The sequence below is a fragment of the Nerophis ophidion genome, linkage group LG10, assembly GCF_033978795.1.
Source record: "Nerophis ophidion isolate RoL-2023_Sa linkage group LG10, RoL_Noph_v1.0, whole genome shotgun sequence".
Classification (NCBI taxonomy): Eukaryota; Metazoa; Chordata; class Actinopteri; order Syngnathiformes; family Syngnathidae; genus Nerophis; species Nerophis ophidion.
Genome location: NC_084620.1, coordinates 52,605,388 through 52,631,859, shown reverse-complemented (window position 1 = coordinate 52,631,859; position 26,472 = coordinate 52,605,388). Strand labels below are relative to the sequence as shown.

Below are 26,472 nucleotides of genomic sequence, written 5' to 3'. Positions count from 1 at the left end.
TAAATAAATAAATGACAGCTCTGTTGCATGAATTTTACTGTAAAAACATTAAAATTGGTTTTCCATTAAATGATTTTTATTCTTTTTTTTTTTTTTGCTGTAAAATTAAAAAAAAAAAAAATGTAAATGTGGAATTCTGATGACTGAGCCGCCATTTTTTTTTCATAAAACACATATATATATATATATATATATATATATATATATATATATATATATATATATATATATATATATATATATCCTCACTAAAACACTAGTAACACAATAAGCAGATAAGGGATTTTCCAGAATTATTCTAGTAAATGTGTCTAACAATATCTGAATTGCTCCTACTGTATAATCTTTTTTTTTTCTAGTCCTTCACTCTTACTTTCCTCATCCGCGAATCTTTCATCCTCGCTCAAATTAATGGGGAAATCGTCGCTTTCTTGGTCCGAATCGCTCTCGCTGCTGGTGGCCATGATTGTAAACAATGTTCAGATGTGAGGAGCTCCACAACCCGTGACGTCACACGCACATCGTCTGCTACTTCCGGTACAGGCAAGGCTTTTTTTATTAGCGACCAAAAGTTGCGTACTTTATCGTCGATGTTCTCTACTAAATCCTTTCAGCAAAAATATTGCAATATCGCGAAATGATCAAGTATGACACACAGAATGGACCTGCTATCCCCGTTTAAATTAGAACATCTCATTTCAGTTTAATGGAGCTTTGAAAATGATGAATGGATTCGGAAGTGCGTCCATGTTTTAGTGCACTTAAGTGTGTGACTGAGTGTGCACTTACTGCAGCCAGGCTTGTAGTTGAAGCCGGAGGGCATCAGGAATCCCTGCTGGGCTGCCGCCGCCGCCAGGGTCCTCTGGTCCGGAGGAAAGACGGGAATCATCAGCGGCGGGAGTTGGCCCTGGACCTGCTGAGAGTGGAGAGAGAGAGAGAGGAGGAAAAGGGCGATCAACACGGGCGTTTTGTCCTGTGTTGCATGCATCCCGGCCGCCATGGATCATGTGACATATGGAGCGCACACTTCCTGGAGTGTGAACACTTCCCAGCAGCTGGCCTTTTACTTCAAAGATGAGGCTCTTCCATTGAAGCCGCGCTCACGCCGCACTCGCCGGCACGCCGCCATGTGACTTCACAAGGTTGGAAAAGGCGAAGAAGAAGAAGAAGCAGAAGAAGAAGAAGAAGAAGATTCGTCGGGTTGTTTTTTGGCAGCGCAGCCAAGAGAGGAAGAGAGGGGGAGTCAGCGAGAGAGAAAGCGAAGTACAGGAGACAGATGGTCGCACAAAACGCTGCTGCCAAAAAGACGCCACAAAGAAGGCTGGCGAGCGCGTGATGGACGGACGCGGAGTTTGAGGGACGGGAGAAAGGTGAGGAGGAAGACAGACGGCGTGGGGACCATCCACTCCTACGTCCATATATGGGTGTCTCACTATGCTGTTTGCTAAACCCTGGATGGAAGCAGAGCATCACCGCACATCATAGCAAACAATAGTGGGACGACAATATGATTGGACGGCACGGCACCACAAGTAAACAAGACGTGGGTTGTTGCCTAAAAACAAAACAGTAGCATGAGGGTAACGTTAACGTAACTGTCGTCACACCTACATAAAAGGCAGGGCGACACAGGTGTATAAAGGTGTCTGGTTAGTTGCCTCTGATCACTAATCAGAGGCAGGTGAGTTTGGTGGGCGCCCTTAGCAACCAGAGGTAAACAAGGAAGGGGGCGCTGGAACCAAAGTAGAACCTCAAACACAAGACTTGGCATGGTTAGTTGCCTCTGATCACTAGTCAGAGGCAGGTGAATTTGGTCGTCGCCCCTAGCAACCAGAGGTAACCAAGGAAGGGGGCGCTGAAACCGAAGTATAACCTTAAACACAAGACTTGACATGGTTAGTTGCCTTTGATCACTAATCAGAGGCAGGTGAGTTTGGTTGTCGCCTCTCGCAACCAGAGGTAAACAAGGGAACAGTGCGCTGAAACCGAAGTAGAACCTCAAACACAATACTTGACCTGGTTTGTTGCCTCTGGTCACTAATCAGAGGCAGGTGAGTTTGGTGGGCGCCCCTAGCAACCAGAGGTAAATGTGGTGGAAAGTCCGAAGCTTTCCCTTACATTTGCTCTTCCAGTGATTCAGAATAGGCTTTTTGATAAGCTTTCTTTTTCAGACTTCAACAGACAATAAATATGGTATGGAAGTCAGAAATTCCACTACATAAACAAGGAAAGGGGCGCTGAAACCGAAGTATAACCTCAAACACAAGACTTGGCCTGGTTTGTTGCCTCTGGTCACTAATCAGAGGCAGGTGAATTTGGTGGTCGCCCCTAGCAACCAGAGGTAAACAAAGAAGGGGGCGCTGAAACCGAAGTAGAACCTCAAACACAAGACTTGGCCTGGTTTGTTGCCTCTGATAACTAATCAGAGGCAGGTGAGTTCGGTCGTCGCCCCTAGTAACCAGAGGTAAACAAAGAAGGGGGCGCTCGAACAGAAGTAGAACCTCAAACGCAAAACTTGGCCTGGTTAGTTGCCTCTGATCACTAATCAGAGGCAGGTGAGTTTGGTGTTTGCCCCTAGCAACCAGAGGTAAACAAGGAAGGGGGCACTGAAACTGAAGTATAACCTCAAACACAAAACTTGACATGGTTAGTTGCCTTTGATCACTAATCAGAGGCAGCTGAGTTTGGTCATTGCCACTATCAACCAGAGGTAAACAAGGAAGGGGGCACTGAAACCGAAGTGGAACCTCAAACACAAGACTTGGCATGGTTAGTTGTCTCTGATCACTAATCTGGGGAGGAGGCGTGGTTGGGGGCGTGGTTTGGGCAGGGGCCATGGTTAAGAGGGGACGAGTATAATTCACCAACTCGAGTATTTCATATATATATATATATATATATATAAAAAAAATACTTGAATTTCAGACGGCACCTATCAAATACACAGTAATAAAAACACAGTTGTTCTACTAAGTGTACTGGGCTTGCTGGTCATTAAAAAAACAACAACAACACTTACCTTTCACTATTTAAGTAACCTTTGTTCTGCCATTTGCGTACTGGGGGGAGTCAGTTGCTGTCAGGTGCCCAATACCACGTAAATCATTGGCCAATCAAAAAGCAACCCCATAACGGTATAGCCAACATTCACCAGGAGATGGCAACAGACAACATAGAATCACTCTAGTACAGACAGCGTCGCCATGGCTGTAACTTCCTCGTTCTTCTGCTTTGTCTCCATGCGTGTGCAGTTTTTTTATTAAAAATCTGTAGATGTTGTAACGTGATTGGGCAGGCAAGCTGTTCATGTAACGGGAAAGCGGACGTGAAAACAGGCTGTCCCCACTCGTGTCCACATGAAGCTGGAGGGGGCGTGAATTTTGGGAGATATCCGGGAGAAAATTTCTTCCTGGAGGTTTTCCGGACAGGCGCTGAATTTCGGGAGTCTCCCGGAAAATCCGGGAGGGTTGGCAAGTATGTTATATACTAACCAAAAGGCAAACAAAGGAAGCAAAACAAAAGGTGCGCACGAGGGCGGAGAACAAACTTGACTAGACAACAAAAACGAGCACTATGGCATGACTGTAGAAACAAACAAACAAAACTCAACAACCGGGACATAACAAAACTCAAAATACTTACATGGCATGAGCGGGAGGGAAACTAGGCAAGGCATGGCATGAAAGGAGTCGAGGGATACAAAATTGCCAGGAGGGTTGGCATGTATGGTCTGGGGCCAACCGGAAGTAATCTACCAATCACCACATCGTGATTGGTAGATTACTTCAGCTCCGCACACAACGCTGTCAAGCGCCATTCATATAAAACTCGCGGACCGCGGTAACATTAAACTTTCATATTAAGGTCGGGGCCGCAAAATAACGTCTCGCAGGGCCGCATGTCCGAGACCCCTGATTTTACTCCTTTTTCACATTCTTTTCCTACAATATACGCTTTTTATGCGGCGTCTTGTCAGCTCAACTACGGCCACCATCCCAGCATGCGACATCACCTTTTTGTGTCCTGCAGTGATGACACCTTTGACCCCCTGACCCCCAGCAGGATGGCAGGCGGGTCAACGGCGTCGGATGAGGGGGAAATTGATGTGGAAATGGCGGCGCAATCATAAAGATGCGGCGTGGCGGTGTCATCGCTTGTCTGGTGGTGTTTTACCTGCGTGTGTGTGTGTGTGTGTGTGTGTGTGCCAACAGTAAAGTAGCAGGGGGAACAGTGTTCCCTTGAAACCCCCCCTCCAACCCCACAATAATTACAGTAGCATTTTGGTTAAGCATAAAGCAGGATCAGAAAGCGTTGCGGCGCGGCGCTCGGACAGACCCCCCGCGGGGACGAATCACAGGCAGAACAGTTCCGCTTTGCCTTTCAGGCCTAATTGGACATATGCTGTAGTGGAGCTGGCGAGGGAGACCGGAATGTGCCGTGGGGAGGAGGAGACGAGGAGACACGCCGACATCTGTGCGCAAGGAAAATGCGCCATCAGATCCTCCGCAAACAAGAAGTAGGTAGGCAGGAATGGCGATGGCGCTCGCTGCATGTGAGTCTTCAACATACGGAAACTTTAGGACCTCACTTCATGCAAGATTGTCTTTTGGGAGGGATGAGGTCAGGGTTCTTGGGTTCTTGGACATCAAATCACATCACAGCTATGGTTGCCCTCAAAAGCTCGTTTGGAACAGTAAATAATATACCAGTAAATATATATATATATATATATATATATATATATATATATATATATATATATATATATATATATATATATATATAATAAATGATAAATGGGTTGTACTTGTATAGCGCTTTTCTACCTTCAAGGTACTCAAAGCGCTTTGACACTACTTCCACATTTACCCATTCACACACACATTCACACGCTGATGGAGGGAGCTGCCATGCAAGGCGCCAACCAGCACCCATCAGGAGCAAGGGTGAAGTGTCTTGCTCAGGACACAACGGACGTGACGAGGTTGGTTCTAGGTGGGATTTGAACCAGTGACCCTCGGGTTGCGCACGGCCACTCTCCCACTGCGCCACGCCGTCCCTATAATATAATATAATATAATATAATATAATATATAATATATATATATATATATATATATATATATATATATATATATATATATATACATATATATATATATATATATATATATATATATATATGTATGTGAGGGAAAATTCACAAGACTACTTCATCTCTACAGAACTGTTTCATGAGGGAACCCCTCATGAAACAGTTCTGTAGAGAAAAAGCAGTCTTGTGATTTTTCCCACACATACATATATCGCGCTCTACCATAGGATCGAGCACTATTCTCTGGATAATCGAATTAAGACATATATATATTTTTATTTTTATTTTTGTATTTTATTTTATTTATTTAGTTATTTATTTATTCATTTTTTTAATGGATTTTTCAAATTATAAATCGATTTAACATTGTAATGAATAGGGATCGGGATTTGGATGCTAATTGACTTTAATTTTCCATCCATCCATTTTCTATCAATCAATCAATCAATGTTTATTTATATAGCCCCAAATCACAAATGTCTCAAAGGACTGCACAAATCATTACGACTACAACATCCTCGGAAGAACCCACAAAAGGGCAAGGAAAACTCACACCCAGTGGGCAGGGAGAATTCACATTCAGTGGGACGCCAGCGACAATGCTGACTATGAGAAACCTTGGAGAGGACCTCAGATGTGGGCAACCCCCCCCCTCTAGGGGACCGAAAGCAATGGATGTCGAGCGGGTCCAACATGATACTGTGAAAGTTCAATCCATAGTGGCTCCAAGACAGCAGCGAGAGTCCCGTCCACAGGAAACCATCTACCGCTTGTCCCTTTTGGGGTTGCGGCGGGTGCTGGAGCCTATCTCAGCTGCAGGTTTTTTTTTTGTATTTACTCCTAAAATTTTGTGGAAAGGAGTAACACATCCCGAAAAATAAATAAATTAATAAAAAATACCCAAACGCAGGGACAAGTGGTAGGAAATGGATGGATAAAAAATACACCAAAAAAAAGGAGTAAAACACCAGGCAGCACGGTGGGACAGGGATTAGTGCATGTGCCTCACAATACGAAGGTCCTGAGTAGTCCTGGGTTCAATCCCGGGCTTGGGATCTTTCTGTGTGGAGTTTGCATGTTCTCCCCGTGCCCGTGTGGGTTCCCTCTGGGTACTCCAGCTTCCTCCCACCTCCATAGACATGCACCTGGAGATAGGCCACTCCCACCTCCCAAGACATGCACCTGGGGATAGGCCACACCCACCTCCAAAGACATGCACCTGGGTATGAGCCCCTCCCAACTCCAAAGACATGCACCGGTGGATAGGCCCCTCCCACCTCCAAAGACATGCACCTGGGTTTGAGCCCCTCCCAACTCCAAAGACATGCACCGGTGGATAGGCCCCTCCCACCCCCAAAGACATACACCTGGGGATAGGCAACACTAAATAGTCCCTAGTGTGTGAATGTTGTCTGTCTATCTGTGATGAGGTGGCGACTTGTCCAGGGTGTACGCCGCCTTCCGCCTGAATGCAGCAGTTAAGATAGGCTCCAGCACCCCCGCGACCCCAAAAGGGACAAGCGGTAGAAAACGTAGGATGGATTAAGTAAAACACCATGATTCATCATGATTAATTTAACTTCAATATAAATCATTTGGCAGCACTGAAAACAGTAAATGAAGTTTGCATTTCTGACCCCGTTTGTTCTGGCGTTTGCTCGCTTTCCTTTCATAAAAATTGCACGCACATGCGTCACAGTCAAATATGCAAAGAGGACTTAAGTTCCCGCAGCGCAACACCTTCAAATGGAGTCAGACGTGCTCTGCTCGGAGGGGACGCCGCTCTCGCGACAAGCGAGGCAGAAGAGTTGACAGAAGGGAAGAGATGCTCGTGCGGAGGCCAGATCCATCGCACAATATCCACATCTCACCACTAAAGAGAAGCGGCACATCAGAAGAAAAAAAAAAAAACAACAAAAAAAACGGCGAGCACTTTGGGGAATAACACTCTCTGGGGTTCTCTTTCGCCTCGCTCCCAAAGTGAACATGAAAACCTCACAAGAGCGCAGACAAAACATCGCACTTCTGTTGGGAAAGAAGAGCTTTTAATCTGGCGCACCCCTCCTCCACACCCAAAGTCCCCAAAACAAACACCACTGCAAGAAATGGGTAGAGCGAGAGAAAATGATCTCTAATCAGGGCTAAATGTTTTGCAGAAGAAACGACGTCTGAAGAAAAAGTGAGAAGTTTGACCAAAAGAAGCGTCCTGGCGGAGACGCTGAGGACTGGGCAGAATGGAGAAGAAGAAGAAGAAGAAGGAGCGCAGAGTTGAGAATAATTGGCAGCGAGTCCAGACTGTGTTGAGCACGCGCCAGGCGGCACAGCTTGAACTTAAAGCGCCGCTGCGGCATAATGAAGACGTGGCCGCTAATTAACATATGGGGTGTGAAACAGGTTGCTTGGCACGTTCCCTGCAAGGTAAAGTTATGATTGGGGAGTAATTAGCTGTGTGAAGTTAATGCCGCTGAACAATAGCTGCCAGCGCCCCACAATATGGCCGCCACCAAGCCAGGGGTGGGGGCGGGGGGTGTGGAGGGAATAGCCCCCCGCTCAAATGCCAGTCCCAAATCTGTTGGCCAGCATATGCTCGGGCAATGAATGCTAGACCTGGGCGACCTCTTGCCGCAGAGGGGCGAGAACCCATAATTAATTGGAAGCCGAAGTTTGGAATATCAGTCCAGTAAAGATCACTCCAGACTGCAATTTGAAGCTGGGGACAAATCTATAAAGCTGGGACATTCATCCATCCATCCATCTTCTTCCGCTTATCCGAGGTCGGGTCGCGGGGGCAACAGCCAAAGCAGGGAAAGCCAGACTTCCCTCTCCCCAGCCACTTCGTCTAGCTCTTCCCGGGGGATCCCGAGGCGTTCCCAGGCCAGCCGGGAGACATAGTCTTCCCAACGTGTCCTGGGTTTTCCCCGTGGCCTCCTACCGGTTGGACGTGCCCTAAACACCTCCCTAGGGAGGCGTTCGGGTGGCATCCTGACCAGATGCCCGAACCACCTCATCTGGCTCCTCTCGATGTGAAGGAGCAGCGGCTTTACTTTGAGTTCCTCCCGGATGGCAGAGCTTCTCACCCTATCTGTAAGGGAGAGACCCGCCACACGGCGGAGGAATCTCATTTCGGCCGCTTGTAACCGTGATCTTATCCTTTCGGTCATGACCCAAAGCTCATGACCATAGGTGAGGATGGGAACGTAGATCGACCGGTAAATTTAGAGCTTTGCCTTCCGGCTCAGCTCCTTCTTCACCACAACGGATCGGTACAACGTCCGCATTACTGAAGACGCCGCACCGATCTCACGATCCACTCTTCCCTCACTCGTGAACAAGACTCCTAGGTACTTGAACTCCTCCACTTGGGGCAGGGTCTCCCCCCCAACCCGGAGATGGCATTCCACCCTTTTCCGGGCGAGAACCATGGACTCGGACTTGGAGGTGCTGATTCTCATTCCGGTCGCTTCACACTCGGCTGCAAACCGATCCAGTGAGAGCTGAAGATCCCGGTCAGATGAAGCCATCAGGACCACATCATCTGCAAAAAGCAGAGACCTAATCCTGCGGTCACCAAACCTGAACCCTTCAAGGCCTTGGCTGCGCCTAGAAATTGTGTCCATAAAAGTTATGAACAGAATCGGTGACAAAGGACAGCCTTGGCGGAGTCCAACCCTCACTGGAAATGACAAACTGGGGACTGGGACATTCAGCTCCATTTTTTTGGGGGGGTGGGGCACGTTTTCAGAAAGGTAATAACCAGGTCGCCGGACTTCTCTCTTCACTGTAAGTCTTACTTCGTGTTTTCCAGAGATTCGGCGTCTTCTACTTTTGGATTTTAGTTTGTTTCATTTGCCGTTCTTGGTCCGTATTGCTGGCATTAAGTCGGACCGTTTCCAGTGAGAGTTGGACTACGCCAAGGCTAACCTTTGTCACCGATTCTGTTCATAACTTTTATGGACAGAACTTCTAGGCGCGGTCAGGGCGTTGAGGGTATCTGGTTTGGTGGCTGCAGGATTAAATCAAGGCAAGAAAGCACTCAACCCAATGGGAACAATGGGAAACCTCAGATGGGAACCGCAAAAAAAAAAAAGGTATGCGCAAGAAGGCAGCTCATGATTGGGGTGCTTTAGAAGTAGGAGTACAGTCATGGTCAGGTAACAAGGCACTTTTGTAGAGCGGGCAGACAGAACAAGGACAAGCCTAATTGCACCAGCCGGACTTTAATAGGAGAGATGAAGCAATTACGCAGGTGATTAAGTTAGCTTTAGTACAAGTATGTGTGAAAATGAACGAAGGCTTGTGTCCACGCCACGTATTACACGGGGAGCGCCAGTGATCCAGTTAGCAACGCAAGGTTAGCCTTAATGGACACCTTGTTAGCCGCTACCGCCGGCCCGTCTGGCCTTCCTTAAAGCAGTCAAAGCATCAGGCGGCTTCACTCATTTTCCTTTTTTTTTCTCCTCCTTCTCCCCCGCCCCCTGGTCCGCCGTCCTGCCTCTAAAGCGGCGGCCTGACGAGATTAAAGGCGGCGCACAGAGGGAGACGCGCTACACGGGGTGTTTTGCTCGAGTGGGTTTTGATTCATTAGGCCAGGAGACTTTCGCTGTCGTCCCCGTGTTTCAATACAGCGTTGGCTCCTATTCTTTGGCCTCTCCACATAAACCCTGGACGCTCCGCAGGTGAGCTCCTTTCATCCCCGCTGCGCCTCCCAGCACGGCGGCCGCGTCGACACCGGGGGGGGGGGGGAGAAGTGGCCTAATTAACGATAGGAGACGAGCGGGCCAGCAAAGGGAGCTCACAGTCAACCTTTTGCAACTTAACAAGGAGGCTCCCGGCAGGGGGTGCGGAAAGACGCATGTTTTGGACTTCTGTGTCGCACAAGGGATCACTTTCCTCTGATACTCACTTAAAAAGGGAGGGCGGGGTTGAGGGATCCCCGGTATGTTCTATTTTAAGGCGTCCACGGGCTGCTTTTTCCACAGCTTGGATGTGTACCCCAGCCAAAAAGGTACGACTGCTACTTTTAGGTACATAGGGGTGTCCTCAACCTATATTGATATAGGTCCGACATCAGCATTGAATATTGATATCGATATTCCCGGGTTCACGAGCTTCACATGCCGCCAATAAATTTTGCCTCGACGCACCAGAACCGAGGACATTACCAAACGGGTCACGGTGGACCAGTGAAATTGTTCACATTAAATTAAACTAACTCACACAATCATTCAGTCAAGCTTTTGGCGAGTTATGGACTCACCCTCGTCATGGAGAAGACACCATGAAATGCACACAACATAGCCCCCTAGCTGTAGACGACCAACCCGGCCTTTGGAAAAAAGAAAAGAAACATCCGCCGCATGTGACAGAAATATACCACCTGCCAGCCGAAGAAGACGACTTCGGCAAAGGGGGAGGCACTAGCTCTCTGCTAGGCCCTGACTTTTGTTACATCTGTGAATGAACTCAAGAGCCTGTGTGAATATTTTATTTTTCATAAGATTTTTGGGGCCAAAACGTATAGAAAATAAAATGTATATTTAGGTGGGCTCTATAAATGACGGTAATCGCTCTCAGGTGTTTTCTGACTTCCGTCATTGTTGCTTGTTTATCCCTTAACTAGTCCCTTAACCAGTCAGTCTGTAAGCCAGTTAGGAAATGGGATAAGGAACAAGTCATTCGATTCTGGGCCTTACTAAGTAGGAAGGGGATTCATGTGGCCCCCTTCGTCACGGTTTACCTGACACATGAAACGTGGCAAATTGGGAGGGCACACTGTGCACTGTAGCCCCCAGATGGCAGTAGAGTGTTGAACATCTTTAAAATGTGTTTTGTGGCAATACCAGCTTTTACCACCGTTTCTGTTGATGTGTAGAGTGGCACTCTCCATCATTTTCAGCAGAATGCACTGCAAAATCAATAACTCCCCCTCGTCCTCCATCCAGCCATCCATCCATCTTCTTACGCTTATACGAGGTGGGGTCGTGGGGCCAGCAGCCAAAACAGAGAACGCCAGACTTCCCTCTTCCCAGTTACTTTGTTCAGCTCCTCCTGGGTGGACCCTGAGGCTTTCCCAGGCCAGTCCCCTCAACGTCTCCCGGGTCTTCTCCGTGGCCTCCTACCGGTCAGACGTGCCCTAAGCAACTCCCCGAGAGGCATCCAGGCGAATCACCTCGTCTGGCTCCTCTCCATGTGGAGGAGCAGCAGCTTTACTCTGATCTTCTCCCGGATGACAGATCTTCTCACCCTAACTCTAAGGGAGAGCCCTGCTACCCGACAGAGGAAAGTAATTTCAGGCACTTGTACCCGTGGTCGTGTCCTTTCGGTCCCATCCCAAAGCTCACTACCGAGGATAGGTTAGGATAGGTTAGGCTCAGCTCCTTCTTGACCACGCGGACCGCTCCGCCAGTCCATCTCACCATCCACTCTTCCCTCACTCCTGAACAAGTCCTCCACATCCCAGTCGCTTCACACTCGGCTGCGAGCAGTTCCAGTCGGAGCTAAAGATCAGATAAAGCCAGCAGGGCCATATCATCTGCAAAAAGCAGAGACCTAACCCTAGAGAATCAGAATCAGAATCAGAAGAGTTTTTATTGCCATTGTTTGAGAACGGGTTCACAAACTAAGAATTTCTCTTGGTGCAATGGTGCAACATAAAAGACAGACTAGGTAATAAGATGAGCTGTAATTCAGCTATCAGATCTTGTTGTTCATGTGGCTGACGGCCGAGGGGGAAAAAACTGTTCAGGTGGTGGGAGGTGTGGGTCTGGATGGACCGTAGTCTCCTGCCTGACGGGAGAGGGGAGAATAGTTTGTGTCCAGGGGGAGAAAAGTCAGCTGTGATCCCACCCATACGCCTCCTGGTCCTGGAGGAGAACAGGTCCTGGAGGGGTGGGAGTTTGCAGCCAATCACCTTCTCAGCAGCACGTACCATGCGCTGCAGTCCATGCTTGTCCCGTACTGTGACGCCGGGGAACCACACAATGATGGAGGAGGTGAGAATGGACTCGATGATAGCCGAGTAGAACTGCACCGGCATCTCGGTCGGCACCTTCAGTTTCTTCAGCTGCCGCAGGAAGTACATCCTCTGCTGGGCGTTCTTGATGAGGGAGCAGATTGTCAGCTCCCACTTGAGGTCCTGGGTGATGGTGGTGCCCAAAAAACGGATGGAGTCCACAGCCACCAAACCGGATAGTCTCAACGCCATGACTGCAGCTGGAAAGTCTGTCCCTTTGAGTTTATGAACAAAGCCTCCTTGTCCTCTCACGCTAAACCAACCCAGGAACGAATCCTTTCCCCTTACATTTTCTTGCAGAGACAATCATCAGCAGTCACTCGAACAAGTATGATGATCCTCCTGGTAGGAGTGTATCCCTTTATGGAGGATGCACATGCGTGACTTTGTTTAACGTGGGGAGACTGGTGCACAGACAGTCACCACACGATACTTGACAGAATCGGGTCAGGGTCGAGTGGCATGGAGTCCAAGACAACTGGGGACCATCGCAGCCATTGTGGTAGTTCTTAAATCTAACGTCTTCTGCCTGCTTCGCCGTTGAGGTCTTCACTGTATCCCTGGCTAGGGGGCAGTCAGGTACTAGGCCTTTGCCAAGGGCCACCTGGGGTAACAGTAGTAAATGGGTTAACCATCTAGCGCCCCAAGACCCCATAGAGGAGCCTCCACTACCGGATGCACTTAAACATCATGCCCAGGACACTGCAGAGACAAAGGCAGTGGATGACTAACAAGAGGGTTCACTCTGTTTCTTTCTATTGCTTCAAATAGCTCCAACTGTTACGTGTGGATTTGGATGTCAAACATTTTGTGGCTGAGCTGGATCGTCTCAGGACGTTTCCACCATTGGGAGGTGGGCCCTGGTGAAGGATCCTCACATGGAGAGTTGAATACCAAGACCGTAGACAGACTCGGTCGTGGCTCTGTGAGCGGTTCAGGAACCGAGAAACCACAAGCGCATACGTTTGGTTTTGGGAACCCCATTCTGCCGGGTGATACTCGAGGAAAAACGGACTAGTTTGTTCCACACAATGTTTAGAAAACCGGGGTAAGATTCTGGTGAAACCCTCGGAATCAGTGGAATAAAGAGAGTTGAAGACAAAGGAAGCTATGAAGACTCTGTCCTGCCTGCATGTCACTTTTTCATCAGCGCCATCCTTCTTTTCATTTCATCACCTCTTCCAAGTGGACGCTTGAAAGCATTCTTTGCGGGCCTTTGGGGGTTTGGGGGTGAACAAAGCCAAGGATGCACACACACACACACACACTGCAAACAGAGAGACACAAGAAGGGACAGCTGAACTCGGCCTCGTTAGGGGGAAACGCAATCACAAGGGGCTTATCACACACACACACACACACACACACACACACACACACGCCGACACAGTGAACCCGGTGCCCCGGCCCTGGCAGGCCATTGTAGTGTGGGATTGTGCGGACAATCTCTTCATGAATGATTAAGCAGCGCGTTTTTCTCCAGCGAGCCTTTGATGGCGAGCGCGTTTGATCATCCTCGCTCTTTCCGCCCCGGCCGCGGACTTTCGAGGTACGATGTCCATGGCGGCGCCTCTCCTCTGGCCGCGCATGCCCACAGCTGCCGCCCCGCCGGCTTGTGAGGGGCCATTGTTGCCCCCCTCGTACGGAGTAAGGCTTGTTTGGGAAAAGGTTGCAAAGTCATGGGAAAAGCGAGCTTTGTCTCGGCGGGGTCGTGAGGGAGTGAATGATGTTTATGGCTGCACACACACAGCTGCGCCGCACATACACCGCGAGCTAGCGGGACCATCCACGACACACACACACACACTCGGAGACGTCTTCACAAACAAGGCGCTCGCGAGACACAAAAAAAGGGAACGATTTATAATTGAAGTCGCACAATGCAAATAAACACAGCTGTTTTTGGACACACACACACGTTTCCTTATCACACACACAGTGTGTGTATGACTAACTCAGAAGGGGGGTGCGTCTTGGACGGGGGTGTCTGTGATACAAAGCGGGTCTTTCTCGACTCAAAAGTCAGTATCATCTGCTTTTACAAAGGAGACGGCTATTAGTTCCGAGCCACCTGGAGCAACATAGAGCCCCCAGTGTAGTCCCCCAGTCTAGTCCCCAGTGTAGCCCCCTGCAGGACAATACTTCCATTTTTGGAGGTGCACGTTTGGGAGCGGACTGTCAATGACTGCGGAGCACAACAATGTGGAGTCTGTAGCGAGACCTCGAGCAGAAATGTCTGGTACGGTGGAACCTCCGTTCACCAGCGCTTCTGTTTGACTTCGTGTCAGTTTGGGAATGTTTACAAGGCGCCAAATAATCTTCTGTGTGCAGATCATGACTTTCATTTACTCATTTTGGCAACCATTTGGATGACATCACCTCCTGTCATTGCGAGTGTGGCCGTTTCGAAGACAGAGCTGTGCAGAGATCACTTTGTGTGATCAGAAACACTTTAAAATGTGCCCAAACCCTCAAAGTCTTGCTAGACAAGCACTGAGCTGCAGTAGTTTTGCTGCGTAGTTAAAGATTTGATCAGAAAAGGGTGGCTTTATTCCTCAGCAAGTTTTTAATTGTGATGAGACCAAAAGAAATGCAGGAGCAGAACCTTCATTACAGTGAAGGAGAAGGCACTACCTGGACACAGGCCGATGAAGGATTGCCTCACTCTGCTAGGTTGTGTTAAAGCTATCCACAACTTTGTGAAGCCACTGCTCCTTTATAACTGGAAAAGGAGCAGAGTTTCCAACAGTGCCACAAATATTCCCTGACAAAAGGGGAAATGGTTTGTGGAACACACCAACAAGACTGGCCAGGATCTTCAGCTCTCACTGGATCGATTCGCAGCCGAGTGTGAAGCAACTGGGATGAGAATCAGCACCTCCAAGTCCGAGTCCATGGTTCTCGCTTGGGAATGGGTGGAGTGCCATCTCCGGGTCGAGGAAGAGACCTTGCCCCAAGTGAAGGAGTTTAAGCCCCTCGGAGTCTTGTTCACGAGTGAGGGAAGAGTGGATGGTGAGATCGACAGGCGTCTTCAGTAATGCAGACGTTGTACCGATCCGTTGTGGTGAAGAAGGAGCTGAGCCGGAAGGCAAAGCTGTCAATTTACCGGCCGATCTACATTCCCATCCTCACCTATGGTCATGAGCTTTGGGTTATGACCAAAAGGACAAGATCACGGGTACAAGCGGCCCAAATGAGTTTCCTCCGCCGGGTGGCGGGTCTCTCCCTTGGAGATAGGGTGAGAAGCTCTGCCGTCCGGGAGGAGCTCAAAGTGGCGGCATGGCGTAGTGGGTAGACCGGCCGTGCCAAAAACCTGAGGGTTGCAGGTTCGCTTCCCACCTATTGACATCCAAATTGCTGCCGTTGTGTCCTTGGGCAGGACACTTCACCCTTTGCCCCCGGTGCCGCTCACACAAGTGAATGATTGATTGGTGGTGGTCGGAGGGGCCGTAGGCGCAAACTGGTAGCCATGCTTCCGTCAGTCCACCCCAGGGCAGCTGTGGCTACTGATGTAGCTTACCACCACCAGGTGTGAATGAATGATGGGTTCCCACTTCACTGTGAGCGCTTTGAGTATCTAACAATAGAAACGCACGATATAAATCTAATCCATTATTATTATTATTATTATTATTATTAAAGTAAAGCCATTGCTCCTCCGCACGGAGAGGAGCCAGATGAGGTGGTTCGGGCATCTGGTCAGGATGCCACCCGAACGCCTCCCTAGTGAGGTGTTTAGGGCACGTCCGACCGGCAGGGAAGACCGAGGACATGTTAGGAAGACTATGTCTCCGGGCTAGCCTGGGAACGCCTCGGGATCCCCCGGGAAGAGCTGGACGAAGTGGCTGGGGAGAGCGAAGCCTGGGCTGCCCTGCTTAGGCTGCTGCCCTCGCGACCCAGCATCGGATGTGTACGATATGATTTGATTGAATTCTTGGGGGCTCGGTCCAGAATTGATTTTCAAATCAAAGGGATTCTTGGTTTCAAATAAACATTTCTTTTTTAACATTGAGTGCCAGTCCTATATTTACTACATTCCTCCATAAAATAGATAAACAGGTCTGATACATTTCTATATGACTTAAATATATATAAATGTAACAGCCACAGACACTTCTATATACATATACATATACATATAAGTATAGATACATATATGTTTATGACGTGAGACATGGAGATGACTTTGTGAGACATGGACATGACTTTGTGCTGACTCTCACACTGACCTGGATCTGTTGCTGCAGCACGTTGATCTTGTGCTGCTGCTGCAGGAGCTGCTGCTGCTGTCTGGCAATCTGACGACGACACAACACCACATTACTAAATGTCAAAGTGTGCAGACGTGTCAAAGTGTGCACGTATGTGAAAGTGGGCACACATTTGAAAGTTGGTTCACATGTAAAAGTGTGCACACATGTGAAAGTGTGTTATGATCCGATGCCCGGATCATTCCATATTCTTGTTTTTGTTCCATTTTGTATCACACTCTGTTGTTTGACGTCCTTAGTTCCTGTTTGTTCCGTCACCATGGTAGCTTATTAGTTTCACCTGCCCCTTGCTTTCTACGCACACCTGTTTCTCTTGATCACTGCCTTCTTTAAGCCTGCCCCTTTTGTTCTTTCAATCTCGGATCCTAATTTGCTTTCACACAACGAGTGACGACTGCTGTTCTATGTTTATACTCGCTACGCATTGTTTTTCTCTAGCTCTCATGCTAGTGGTTTTTGTTTTGCCTTTTGTGCCAAGTGTAAGTGTTTCCGTTTGTTTCCCTAGTTCTCATGCTAGCGCTTTTTGTTTGCCTTTTCTGCCTAGCACCAGAGTTTTTGTTCTTGGCCTGTTTTTAGTTGAATAAATATTTATTTCTTAACGTACGCTGTAATCTTGCCTGACCGCATCCACGGAAGAACAAATCCGGCAACGCTAAGCCCAGCAAGCGTTACAGTGTGCACACATGTGAAAGTGTGCACGGATGTGAAAGTGTGCAGGTATTTGAAAGTGTGCACGTATGTGCAGGTCAGTGGCACCATAGAGGTGGAGGTATGAAATATTGAAGAGCATCTGGAGCCAAAGACGCATGAAGACAAATTTCATTGTGAGCTAAATATGATGAAGAGTTATGTGGTGATGTACAGTAAGTGTAGATATGATGAAGAGTTATGTGGTGATGTACAGTAATATATATAGTGATATACAGTAAGTGTAGATACGTTGATGTTAGAATAGAATAGAAAAGAATAGATTGGACTTTGTTGTCATTATATTTGCATACAACAAGATTAAGGACTCCAACTTAAGGTGCGGTGGTGGGAACAAATATGGGGTAAAATAAATAACACAAGAGGTAATAAAGGAAAAACTAACAATTGAAATAAACAGACTACTATCCATTAAAAATAAGCAATCCTGTACAATATACAAAACACTATAGAAATAATGTACGGAACAAGAGAAGAGTACCGAAGAAATAAATAACAATCAGTGTCATTAATAACAATCAGAAATTATCAACAAACCTAATGTGGTGATGTACAGTAAGTGTAGATATGTTGATAAATATTAGAGTGAAGAAAAATAAATCAATTCACATCCAAATTGTGATTTGGACGTGAATTCTAAATCGATTCATAGTTTTTAAAAATAGTTGAAAAAATATATTCGGTATATAAATTATAATGAACCTTTTCTTTAAAACAGTTATATCTTACAAAAACTAATTCTGCTTGCATGGAGATGGCCTACAGACCTCTTTTAAAAAGTATATATATATATATATATATATATATATATATATATATATATATATATATATATATATATATATGTATACATATATGATATATATGTATGTACATTATATATACATATATATATATATGCTATATGTATGTATGTACAGTATACTGTACATACATAATCTTATATAGTATGTACGTATGTAAAATCTATTTGCTATAAATGTATGCATGTATATATATATATATATATATATATATATACAGTATATACATATATATATATATATATATATATATATATATACATACATATATATTATGTATATATACATACATACATATATACATATGTATGTTTATATACATATATATGTATGTTTATATATATATAAACATACATATATATATGCATATATATACACACACACATATATATATGTGTATATATATATATATATATATTTATATATACATACAGTATATATGCAGTATATGTATATGCTATATATGTCTGTATTTATGTATGTAAAGTATATATACATATATTTGCTATATATATGTGTGTATGTACAGTATACATATATATGATATAAATGTACGTTTGTACAGTATATATGCTATATATATATATATATATATATATATATATATATATATATATATATATATATATATATATATATATATACATACATACATACATACATACATACATACATATATACATATATATATATATATATATATATATATATATATAATATATATATATATATATATATATATATATATATATATATATATATATATATATGTATATATATATATATATATATATATATTTATTTATTTATTTTTTAAATACGTTCTTAGTTCTCCATGCAACCAGAATGAGCTTTTTCAACCTCAAACTGTTTGGAAAAGGTTTCACCATCATCATTGTACCAAAAAGTACATTGCCAAAATCGAGAGAATGGATGTCTGTTTCTCTCGTTGCGCATCATGTTTGGCCTCATCCTCCAGTGATAAGGCTACTTAAGGCATAGGGAAATGCAGTTTATTTGCCGTAATGGGGGTGATTGTCGCCAACGTAGGGCAGCGTCTCCACAGTTAGCTGCTAGCTCGTCAAATACATTTGTTTGTGATTGGTTTCCATTCAAAGGCATTATGTACTTTTTCATGAACATTGTCCGATATATAAATTGTCATTTGTCTTATCTGCTAATTAGCCTCCATTTTTGTAGTCATCATTTTTGTGCAATCAGCTGCTCAAATGCCTGGCCGACGCTCACCTGAGCTCATTCCCGATGTCGGCTTGTACGCGCTCTTAATGAGACGCGCATCTGTGTGTGTGTGAGTGTGTGTGTGAGCGTGTGTGTGTGTGTGTGTGTGTGGCGGCCCTTCAAAATAAGAGTACCTGGTCTTGCTGCTGTTTGGCCAGCTCCATCTGCTGCCTCTGCTTCTCCATCTGCGAGGCGGCCAGCTTCTTCTGCTCCTCGTGGGCCGCCAGGAGCTGCTCCCTCAGGCTGCTCAGCTGGCCGATCATGCCCATCAGCTGCCGCTCCTTCTCCGCCAGGCTGTCCGGCGTACCTGGGAGCACAGGAAGTCACAGGTGAGGCTTGGTAGAAGGTGAGTCGCCTGGAGATCTTGAGTGGACTGTTTTGGTGTCCAATTAATTCACCGCCAAATTTTCTTCCTTGTTCAGCCCAAATCTAACTTGATTCATTATTGTCAAAAATCCATAGAAAAAAATATATATTTATATATACATACAAATCATTTTTTTAAATAGTTTTTATCATATAAACATTTTTATTTCATTTTCTTTATTTATTTATTCATTATTTTTTAATGATACTTACAAACATCCATCCGCTTGTCCTCAATTTTTCAAATACATTTTAACATAGAAACCCATATTTTCTTTGGTTTTTAGTTTATTTATGTATTTATAATTTTATAATAATTATTTAAAAAATACATTCTATTATACAAACATCTAGTTTTTTCTTATTTATTAGGTTTTATTGATTATAAAAATCTGATTTAAAAGACATTTTAACATATAAACATATATTTATTTGTTTTTTATTTTATTTATCTATCTATATTTTTATTATATTATTTAAAAAATACATTTTAATATATAAACATCTAGTTTTTTCTTATTTATTAGGCTTTAATGATTATAAAAATTAATTTCAAAAGACATTTTAACATATAAACATATATTTATTTGTTTTTTATTGTATTTTTTAAATAATTATTTATAAAATGCATTTTAATAAACAATCATCTAGTTTTTTCCTATTTATTATGTTTGAATGATTATAAAAATCTATTTTAAAAGACATTTTAACATGTATTAATTTATTTTTCAATATTATAAAAATACATTTTTAAAAGACATTTTAACATATAAGCCTATTCATTTATTTTGTATTATTTATGTATTACTTTTTAATAATTATAAACATAAATCCATCCATTTACTACCGCTTGTCCTCCATTGTTAAATACATTTCATCATATGAACATGCATATTCATTAGTTTTTGTTTATTTAGTTATTCTTTTTTAATAATTATAAGAATACATTTTTAAAAAGACATTTTGACGTAAAAACATATTTACTTTTTTGTTCTTATTGTTTAAATGATTAAACAAATCTATTTTTAAAAGACATTTTAACATTTAAACGTATATATATATATATATATAATTTTGCCTATTTATTTTTTATTTTTCAAAACATTATAAGAATCAATTCAAAAAAATACATTTCAACATATGAACATTTATTTATTTGTTCTCATTTATTATGTTTTAATGATTATAAAAATCTATTTTCAAAAGGCGTTTTAACGTATAAACATATGTATTTATTTTTTCTTATCTATTTATTTTTTGATATTATAAAAATCCACTTTTACAAGACATTTTAACTTGTAAACATGTCTATTTATTTTTCATTATTTTTTCATTATTTTTCAATAATTATAAACAGCCGTCCATCCATTTCTTACCGCTTGTCCTCTATCTTTAAAATACATTTAAACACATAAACATATATATTTATTAGTTTTTGTCTATTTAGTTATTATTTTTTAATAACTATAAGAATACATTTAAAAAAATACTGTTTGACATACAAACATTTATTTATTTGGTATTATTTATTCATTACTTTTTAATAAATATAAACATCCATCCATCTATTTAAATACATTTTAACATATGAACATATATGTATGTATTAGTTTTTGTTTATTAGCTACTGTTTTTTGGACAACTACACAAAGCTACTTATATATATATATATATATATATATATATATATATATATATATATATATATATATATATATATATAAATATCAGTGCACATAAGGTCTGGGAATTTTTGGGCATCATTCGATTCGATCTTGTGGGTAACAATATGACTAAAAATCAACACTTTTTAACATTTTTTTGTGTTCTTCCCCCATAAAATTAATAAACAGACGTGGTAAATGTCTGTATTACCTAAAAGAAAACTGGTTGACTACAATTCTAGCCAAACCTTTAATAAAGTCAAATACAAATAAGATACAAACACTTGTCTTGTGTAAAATCAATGTTGACATTGGATATAGATCATCTACATCTCCATCTTTATTTGTCTGAGTGGCTGTTCAAAACTGACCAAAAATTTGGTTTTGGATTTTCTTTTTAATTGATTAAAAATCATTACAAATAAGAATCACGGTTAATTAGAAAATCGATTATTTTCGACACCCCTAGAATCCATACCAGTAGAAACGCTATGGGCGACTAGAGGATGGCGAGGTATTTCTACTTCTGGTTGAAAGCACAAAATTAAAGGTACATGGCACAACCTGCAGCGAGTGAACCCTTTTCAAAGACGTCGCCGTGGCAAAAAAACCCACATACTTTCTTTTCTTTTACAAACCCCGTTTCCATATGAGTTGGAAAATTGTGTTAGATGTAAATATAAACGGAATACAATTATTTGCAAATCCGTTTCAACCCATATTCAGTTGAATATGCTACAAAGACAACATATTTGATGTTCAAACTGCTGAAATTTTTTTTTTTTGCAAATAATCATTAACTTTTGAATTTGATGCCAGCAACACATGAAGTTGGGAAAGGTGGCAATAAATACTGATAAAGTTGAGGAATGCTCATCAAACACTTATTTGGGACATCCCACAGGTGTGCAGGCTTATTGGGAACAGGTGGGTGCCATGATTGGGTATAAAAGCAGCTTCCATGAAATGCTAAGTAATTCACAAACAAGGATGGGGCGAGGTACACCCCTTTGTAAGCAAATTGTCAAACAGTTTTAGAACAACATTTCTCAACCAGCTATTGCAAGGAATTTAGGGATTTTACCATCTACGGTCCGTAAAATCATCAAAAGGTTCAGAGAATCTGGAGAAATCACTGCAAATAAGCCATGATATTACGGACCTTTGATCCCTCAGGCGGCACTGCATCAAAAATCGACATCAGTGTATAAAGGATATCACCACATGGGCTCAGGAACACTTCATAAAACCACTGTCAGTAACTACAGTTGGTCGCTACATCTGTAAGTGCAAGTTAAAACTCTACTATGCAAAGCCAAACCCATTTATCAACAACATCCAGAAACGCCGCCGGCTTGGCTGGGCCCAAGCTTATCTAAGATGGACTGATGCAAAGTAGAAAAGTATTCTGTGGTCTGACGAGTCGACATTTCAAATTATATTTTGAAACTGTGGACGTGGTGTCTTCAGGAAAAAAGAGGAAAATAACCATTCAGATTGTTATAGGCGCAAAGTTGAAAAGGCACTATCTGTGATGGTATGGGGGTGTATTAGTGCCCAAGGCATGGGTAACTTACACATCTGTGAAGGCATCATTAATGCTCAATGATCCATACAGGTTTTGGAACAACATATGTTGTCATCCAAGCAACGTTATCATGGACGCCCCTGCTTATTTCAGCAAGACAATGCCAAGTCAAGTGTTACAATAGCGTGGCTTTTTAATAAAAGAGTGTGGGTACTTTCCTGGCCTGCCTGCAGTCCAGACCTGTCTCCCAATGAAAATGTGTGGCACATTACGAAGCGTAAAATACGACAACAACACCCCGGACTGTTGAACGACTGAAGCTCTACATAAAACTAGAATGGGAAAGAATTTAACAATTAGTTTTCTCAGTTCCCAAACGTTTATTGAGTGTTGTTAAAAGAAAAGGTGATGTAACACAGTGGTGAACATGCCCTTTCCCAACTACTTTGGCACGTGTTGCAGTCATGAAATTCTACGTTAATTATTATTTGCAAAAAAAAATAATAAAGTTTATGAGTTTGAACATCAAATATGTTGTCTTTGTAGTGCATTCAACTGAATATGGGTTGAAAAGGATTTGCAAATCATTGTATTCAGTTTAGGTCCTCACGGTGGAAGAGGGGTTAGTGCGTCTGCCTCACAATACGAAGGTCCTGAGTAAGTCAGGGTTCAATCCCGGGCTTGGGATCTTTCTGTGTGGAGTTTGCATGTTCTCCCCGTGAATGCGTGGGTTCCCCCCAGGTACTCCGGCTTCCTCCCACCTCCAAAGACATGCACCTGGGGATAGGCCCCTCCCACTTCCAAAAACATGCACCTGGGGATAGGTTGATTGGCAACACTAAAAATGGTCCCTAGTGTGTGAATGTGAGTGTGAATATTGTCCGTCTATCTGTGTTGGCCCTGCGATGAGGTGGCGACTTGTCCACGGTGTACCCCTCCTTCGGCCCGATTGTAGCTTAGATAGGCACCAGCGCCCCCCGCCACCCCAAAGGGAATAAGCGGTAGGAAACGGATGGATGTATGGATGTATTCCGTTTGTTGCGATCCGTGACTCAGAACTTCACATGTTTATTTTTCCATCCTCTTCTGACCCACTTACTTCCTGTTTAGTCCATTACCATGGTTACACATTGATTTGCTCCTCGTTTTCTACACACACCTGGTTCTCCTTGACTTCTCCCTATATAAGCTTTCCTCTTTTCTTTGTTCAGTCCGGGTCCATAAATTTGCCTTCTAGCTTCAGTATTGACTGACTTCATGTATTCTCGCTAGCTTTTCACGCTAAACCTTTGCTTTATTCCAGCTCTCATGCTGATGAATTGTTTTTCCTTTTTTGTGTGCCTTTGTGCCAGTCTTAGTTTTTGTGTTTTCCATTCCTAGCTTTTATGCTAGCGCCCTTGGTTTATTTTTTTTTCTGTTAGCTCCAGTATTTTTGTTCGTAGCCTGCTTTTGTTAAGTTTAATAAATCATTTAAACTTACCATTGCTGTGTTCTTCTCGACGCATCCACGGACGGACAAACCCAGCATTACTATGCCAATCAGTCATTACACCGTTTATATTTACATCTAACACAATAATTTCCCCAACTCATATGGAAATGGGGTTTGTATTTTCAACTATTTGCATTACGGCTGTCAGCGAAGAAAAAGCCACCGTTTTATACGCCGCAGGGTTCAAAGCGGAGGAAAAATAAAAAATAAAAGCATCGGTTTACACACCCGCTAATAAATAATCCTCATGTACCTTCAACCCAATCCTTTCCCCTCCCAGGCCATTGTGCACCCCCCCCCCCCCTGCTCCTTCCTTGTTAACTAGGGAGGGGTGAGGGGGGTCATTAATTAGCCGGTGACAAGTATTGCATTGTTGCAAATTGCCTAATTACATGGAGACTTTTAGGCTGTAATGATCATCGCTCACTCATCGATCCTTCCCAGCAGCAGCTGAAGAAACACCTTTTTACCAGGGGTGTGTGTGTGTGTGTGTGTGTGTGTGTGTGTGTCCGTTGATTAAAGAAAGTCTCCATCGTCACACACCTGGTGTTGTTGTTGTGCTGAAAAAGGAAGGCTCTCACACCTCAGCACACATCTGCACTCTTTGTGCACTAAAGTGGACCATTGGACTCTGTTTGCTTTTGTGCACGTGTGTGTGTGTGTGTGAGTGTTTGCATATGTGTGTGTGTGTTTGACCCCCAAGACAAGAAAGCCTCCTTTGATGCAGCGTTTCACCTTTACAACCCCCCTTTTCCTTTAAGTTAGCCCCTCTCACTTCACCCCCACTCGTAACACTGGACTCTTTCTTGTCTTGGTCAACACACACACACACACACACACACACACACACACACACACACACACACACACACACACACACACACACGTGTCCCTCCTCCTGGCCTCACAAAGGTGGGTCTGTGCGTGAGGAGGACAGCGGCGTGTTTATTTTTCCAGCAGCCAGCCCCGCCGACAGTTGCCTTGATTGTTCATTGTTGGCGGACGGGCGGCGCGAGGGCGACGGTGGCAGCCGGGCGGGGCGGCGGGCGACCCACTGGGCGGACAAACGGATGACTCTCACCTTGCCGTGGTGGTCGGAGGCCGGGTCGAGCGCCACGTATCCCTATTAACCCCGCCCCCTCCCCTCCATCCTTTTCCCTCCCGCCTTTTTCTGTCATCTGGTTTGACTGGTGCAGGAATGTGGTCTTCTTGAAGGTAGCAGAACAATGGAGGATTGTAGTCGCGCAGACACACACACACACACACACACGCTTTCTTGTATTTCTGACCTTCGTGAGACCTGAGAAAAAAACCTCCCTTTAATATGTTTGCAACATTATAAAAATAATAAAAATTTCAAAAGTCATCATTTTACTCCAATAATGTCACTGTTTTACAAAAACAATTAAAAAATGGGCAATATTGTGGTAAAAGTCAGAATTTTGTGTGACAAATGTCGCCATTTTGCAATAAAAAGTCACAATTTTGTAAGAAATTTAAAATGTTGGCAATTTTATAAAAATAATCGGAGTTTTACTTAGCAAAATTATGAAAAAAGTCATAATTTTACTCCATAAATGTCACTGTTTTACACGAACAATTACAAAATGGGCAATATTGTGATAAAGGTCAAAATTTTGTGTGACAAATGTCGCCATTTTGCAGTAAAAAGTCACAATTTTGTAAGAAAACTTTAAAATGTTGGCAATATTATTATAATAATCGGAATTTTACCTGGCAAAATGATGACAAAAGTCATAATTTTGTAGGAACATTTTAATATGTTGGCAATATTATAATAATAATCAGAATTTTATTAGGCAAAAAATGTCAGTATTTTACAAAAAAAACAAAAAATGTCAATATTGTGATAAATATTGTGCAACATTTCAATAACAATAAATATGTGTTTGGCAAAATGAAGACAAAAGTTATCATTTTACACAAAACATGTCACTGTTTTACAAGAACAATTAAAAAATGGACAATTTTGTGATAAAAGTCCGAATTTTATGTGACAAATGTCGCCGTTTTAAAATAAAAAGTCACAATTTTGTAAGAAAACATTAAAATGTTGGCAATATTATAATTATAATCAGAATTTTACTCAGCAAAATGATGACAAAAGTCATCATTTTACTCCAAAATGTCACTGTTTTACAAAAACAATTAAAAAATGGGCAATATTGTGATAAAAGTCTGAATTTTATGTGACAAATGTCGCCATTTTGCAGTAAAAAGTCACAATTTTGTAAGAAAACTTTAAAATGTTGGCAATATTATAATAATAATTA

The 26,472-nt window shown here is 43.1% G+C and overlaps 1 protein-coding gene across 7 annotated transcripts in view; it reads right to left on the bottom strand.

Annotated features, from left to right (window-relative positions):
• The window catches only part of sox5 (SRY-box transcription factor 5), a 258,081-nt gene that overhangs the window by 88,499 nt on the left and 143,110 nt on the right, over window positions 1-26,472 (bottom strand). For all 7 annotated transcript variants that reach the window (XM_061914079.1, XM_061914080.1, XM_061914082.1 and 4 more), the window contains 3 exons: window positions 19,263-19,435; window positions 16,337-16,405; window positions 790-916 (listed from right to left, as the gene is read on the bottom strand). In XM_061914079.1, coding sequence (XP_061770063.1) covers window positions 790-916; window positions 16,337-16,405; window positions 19,263-19,435 — 369 coding nt within the window. The remainder of the gene's footprint in view (window positions 1-789; window positions 917-16,336; window positions 16,406-19,262; window positions 19,436-26,472) is intronic.